The sequence below is a fragment of the Triticum urartu genome, chromosome 7, assembly GCF_003073215.2.
Source record: "Triticum urartu cultivar G1812 chromosome 7, Tu2.1, whole genome shotgun sequence".
In the NCBI taxonomy this organism is placed as follows: Eukaryota; Viridiplantae; Streptophyta; class Magnoliopsida; order Poales; family Poaceae; genus Triticum; species Triticum urartu.
Genome location: NC_053028.1, coordinates 512,707,226 through 512,711,501, shown reverse-complemented (window position 1 = coordinate 512,711,501; position 4,276 = coordinate 512,707,226). Strand labels below are relative to the sequence as shown.

Here is a 4,276-nt window from a genome sequence, read left to right as displayed (position 1 = left end):
TAATGCAACCGGGACTAATTTGTATATTGAGCTGTGACCAAAGCCCTATTTTCTACTAGTGGAAGCAGCTATGGCGGGTCCCATCGGTAGACATTAGTTGAGAAAATTTTATCATAAAACATTCGCAATATTCGGCGACTCTATTAGGTTCGTCAAAGAAATTACCAAACCGTCGTAGAAATTGGTAGCCAGGTGCGCTCAAAGGTTGAAACGACTTAGTGACTTCTATCGTCTCTGATTTGCGGTAATCAATGACGCCACCCACGAAAATATCACACATTAGGTATTTCCATGACATTGTCCATCTCCGTCACGAGGATTTTCGACACAGCATCTCAGTTTTCTTGTAGTGCTCTTTGATCGCATGTTCCCTTCTTCCTTCTCTGTAGGGCTCGGCATCAAGAACACATTGGAGGACCATTTACGATGCCTTCTGGTGCAAATAGTGGAAGTGTTTTAGTAAATATATATTCATGTGAAACTGAAATTCAGACAACCTTAGATGAACATTATTGTACTGAATCTTCATTGTATTGTTACTCTGTATGAATGTATATGCTAAACCAAGATTACTACTGGACTTAGGACTTAGTATTACTTGCTTGACCAAAATGTTTGAACAGACACCCTCGCGCCAAGGCGCGATCCCGATCTAGTTTACTATTTAGTGAGGGGCTATGCATTGCAAAAGCAACACTCCCTTCCGTCAATGACCAGTGGGGCATGGGCTAAGGACCGAACGAGTGGTCAAGCCCTTCTAGCATCTGCTTGCCTGGCTGACGCTGTCGTGGTCAACCTGTAGCTTACTGGCCCGGCATCCATCCATTCATCCACCAAAATGTAGCTGCATGCACACGCACGTATGCCATCTTCAACTTTAAGCTCTTCATTGATGACGGCCAGCCAGTAGAGCACTCCCTGCCAAAAGGCTCCGTGAGAGAGCCACCGTGACCTGCCTGCACTCCTCTCCAAGCTCTTCATTGATAGCGGCCAGCACAGTAGAGTTTAACGAGCACTCCCTGCCAAAAGGCTCCGTGAGAGAGCCTCCGTGACCTGCACTCCTCTCCTGTCCTCGTCCACTCCGCCAGCAGCTTCGAATTCCGACCTCTGTCTCCCGGATCGCCGGACTCCCGGACCTCCTCGCTTCGCCATGTCGGCCGCCGCGCTAAGAAGCCAGCTCAACGAGCACATCAGCTACATGTACGCCACGGTGAGTCGTCCCTCCCCTCAACTCTGTAGCGCGCGACCGTGTGGCCCTGGGGCTGGAATTCGTGCCCCGGATGGCTGTATGGCTGTCTTCTGACTTGGCCTGATGGATCCAGGGAATTCTGGACGAGTACTACCAACAGCTGCAGTCGCCACAGGACGAGGGGTTCGTCCCCGAGGTCATCAACATCTTCCTCGGCGACGCCGACAGGATGCTCAACGATATCACCAGCCTTCTGTCCGTGCCGTACCACCGCGCCCAAGCCCTCTGCTCTCCTTATCCCGATCGTCTTGAGTATTGATTTCGTCTCCTCTGCTTAATTTCTGATTCCCTCCCAGGAACCTGCCCGTCGTCGACTTCGAAATGGTGGGCGAACTGGTGCACCAGCTCAAGGCGTGCAGCTGCAGGTGATTTATTTCCCCACTGCATCGATTCTGATGTGTTTGTCATGGGCATTACCCTTTGGTAGGTGTTGTTTGCGGCTTCGCACTACTGCGTAGCCATAAGTATAAGTGTCCAACGGCAATGTTTAAGGCTCGACGAGAAATTAAAACTTTGTCGTCTTGCGAGCCTTCCTGGTATTAGCTAGTGATATGCTATTCAGCGTAACGGCGATGGCGGTTTTTCTTGTCTGTCCACAAATCTATTAGGATGTGTCGGTGCTGTGTCATTTGCGGTTGTCGTATACGCATAAATATAAGAGCTGGGTTTAGTATAACGGAATTGTCGGCATTCCTGGCAATGGCAAAATGCTAAAACTCGTTAAGGAAATAATTGTTGTGTACCTAACGGGGGTACTGGTATTCATCCAACGGCAATGTTATGGCTCGACGAGAAATTGAAACTTTGTCGTCTTGTGAGCCATCATGTTATTACTAGTGATATGCTATTCAGGATAACGGTGGTGGCGGTTTTCCTCGTCTGTCCACATTTCTATTCGGATGTGTCGGTGTTGTGTCGTTTGCGGTTGTCGTATACACATCAATAGAAGAGCTGAGTTTAGTTTTGTTTCATATTTCATAAGATGGAATTGTCGGCATTCCTGCCAATGGTAATGCTAAAACTTGTCTAGGAAAACTTTGTCGTCTTGTGGAAATTTCTCGTACTATTGAATGTGATATTCAACAACGTATTAATGATCTCCTGCTCTATGTAACGCCAATGGGTGTTTCTCCGCTACATACATTGATGCTGTCTCTATTTGGATCTGTCGTCGTGGGTGTGTATACGTTGTGGGTATGTGCCTTGTGCAGTTTGTGTTGTCGTTTAGCCATAATTCCAAGAGACGAGTTTAGTTGTGTTCTGTGCAAATGGAAATGCCGATATTCATCCTGTTAGGCCAGGGAAATTTTATCGTTTTATAAATATCTCTAGCACTACTAACTGCTATCGCACATAAGGCCAACAATGTTGTTTTCTTTTCCGGTTTATCAAAAAAAATATCTTGGTAATAACCATGATGAATGACTCCCCCAATATTATTGTGACACCGCAATTATGCTTATGTGAATCAACATTCCTTAGCGTTTGTTAAGTTTGAGAAATTTTCAGTTTCTTGATCTTGCTCTTTTTAGCATGTATCAGTGTTGGTGCTAGGAAAGTTAACCTCGCCTGCGAGCACTTTCGCCAGTTCTACAAGGCAAAGAACAAAGAAGGGTCAGTTCTTGATACCTTACTATATATGTTGCATAGTAATTATTCTCTACTCTATGTGATTATCAAATCCCCTCTGTGAAACCTGCAAGCTTATTTTGTCTTTTATGACACTATTTTTGGCTCATATTAATCTAAGGTTCATAAGAACTAACCTGCTTGTTCACTTCATCTCCAATAAGGTGATTGATATAACTCACTTCTTTATCTCAATATATGCCTCTTTGATAATTCTCATGTAACTTGTTACTCTAGACTTCTGTTTATACCACAACTAAGTTTTGATGGCTAGAGTTCTTTCTCAAACAACGGGTTACAATTTCCGAAGCATTTCAATTCAGTTTGCTTAACCCCTTCAGAACGTGACAGTGTGGTGTGTTTGCATTATTTCAGGTGTCTCACGGCATTGAATCTTCTTAGGAACGAGTTCTATGATGTGCGCGGCAGGCTACAGGCCATTATGCAGGTAGCATCTTATGCGTCTATGTTGGCTTTTGACTTCCAACTTCTCACAAGTATCGTAAATACATAGACTGGTCATATATTGCTTAAGATAAAAAAACAATAATAGCCTTGATCTTATTTTTGTTACTGTTGAAATTTTTATAGCAATATGTTTTTTGGTTTCTGGAGCACTTAGTTCGAGGTTTTCGAAAGTCCCATTTGGTCGTTGAATGTTTCTGCCTTAATTTTGTCACAATGTTTCGTTAGATGTATACATTAGCTCAAAAAAAGCAGTTGTATCTCCTTGTTTCCCAGCTCAACTTAACCTTTGCCATGTACCCACTTAAGCAGCACTGTACTTCGTAGACCTATCATAATAATCTATTCTTCTTTTGATGTAGTTGGAGCAGCAGATTGCAGCCTTGGGTCCTAAGTAGCAGTAATTGAAGCCAAAAGAGCATAGCCCCGTGTGATCTGGCATGATGCGGAGGATGTATCTCTCAAGATGTAGTCAGCATTCAGCAGTTGCTGGGCTTTTGGAGGGGGAAGCGTGGAATCACATGACGATTCTTGCTTTGGCACTCCGGGCTCGCGACCACCCTGCAAATGGAACTTGTTGTCTTGTGTGTCGATGTCTTTGTCTATCAACACTATATACTCGTGTGTCATGGATAGCCTGTTGGCTATGCGTAAACTCTATATTTGGTTGGTTTCTTTTTGGCTTGGTTTCTTGTATGTTGTTTGTTGTTTTTAATTACCGTCTTGTGAAATGTTGTTTCCTCCCCTTTGGGTGAGGGGAGAGATTTGTTGGTTCTTGAACCAAGCTAAAATCTTGTTGTTGGCCGGTATACCGAGAGGTGTTGCCTCCTGGCCGCTGTCACCACCATCAGAATCTCGCAGCATCGCCGCAACAGCGAACTGATCGTTTGTCCGCCAGAGAAGAACAACGGATATGCTGGGAGGGGCCCCTAA

The 4,276-nt window shown here is 44.6% G+C and overlaps 1 protein-coding gene across 1 annotated transcript; it reads left to right on the top strand.

Moving 5' to 3' along the window:
- Positions 1 to 999: 999 nt before the first annotated feature.
- On the top strand, positions 1,000 to 4,024 carry LOC125524856 (histidine-containing phosphotransfer protein 2-like). Its single transcript, XM_048689883.1, has 6 exons — positions 1,000 to 1,210; positions 1,323 to 1,444; positions 1,546 to 1,614; positions 2,792 to 2,863; positions 3,254 to 3,326; positions 3,706 to 4,024. Exons 1-6 carry the CDS (start codon positions 1,151 to 1,153, stop codon positions 3,739 to 3,741), a joined length of 432 nt encoding a protein of 143 aa, XP_048545840.1. The 5' UTR covers positions 1,000 to 1,150; the 3' UTR covers positions 3,742 to 4,024.
- The last annotated feature ends 252 nt before the right edge of the window (positions 4,025 to 4,276 follow it).

Bases quoted from the DNA above. Each gene is read 5' to 3' on its own strand.
- LOC125524856 (XM_048689883.1), top strand. From the start codon at position 1,151: ATGTCGGCCGCCGCGCTAAGAAGCCAGCTCAACGAGCACATCAGCTAC. The intron at 1,211-1,322 runs GTGAGTCGTCCC...TGATGGATCCAG, and splicing joins TCAGCTACATGTACGCCACG to GGAATTCTGGACGAGTACTA. The intron at 1,445-1,545 runs GTCCGTGCCGTA...ATTCCCTCCCAG, and splicing joins AACGATATCACCAGCCTTCT to GAACCTGCCCGTCGTCGACT.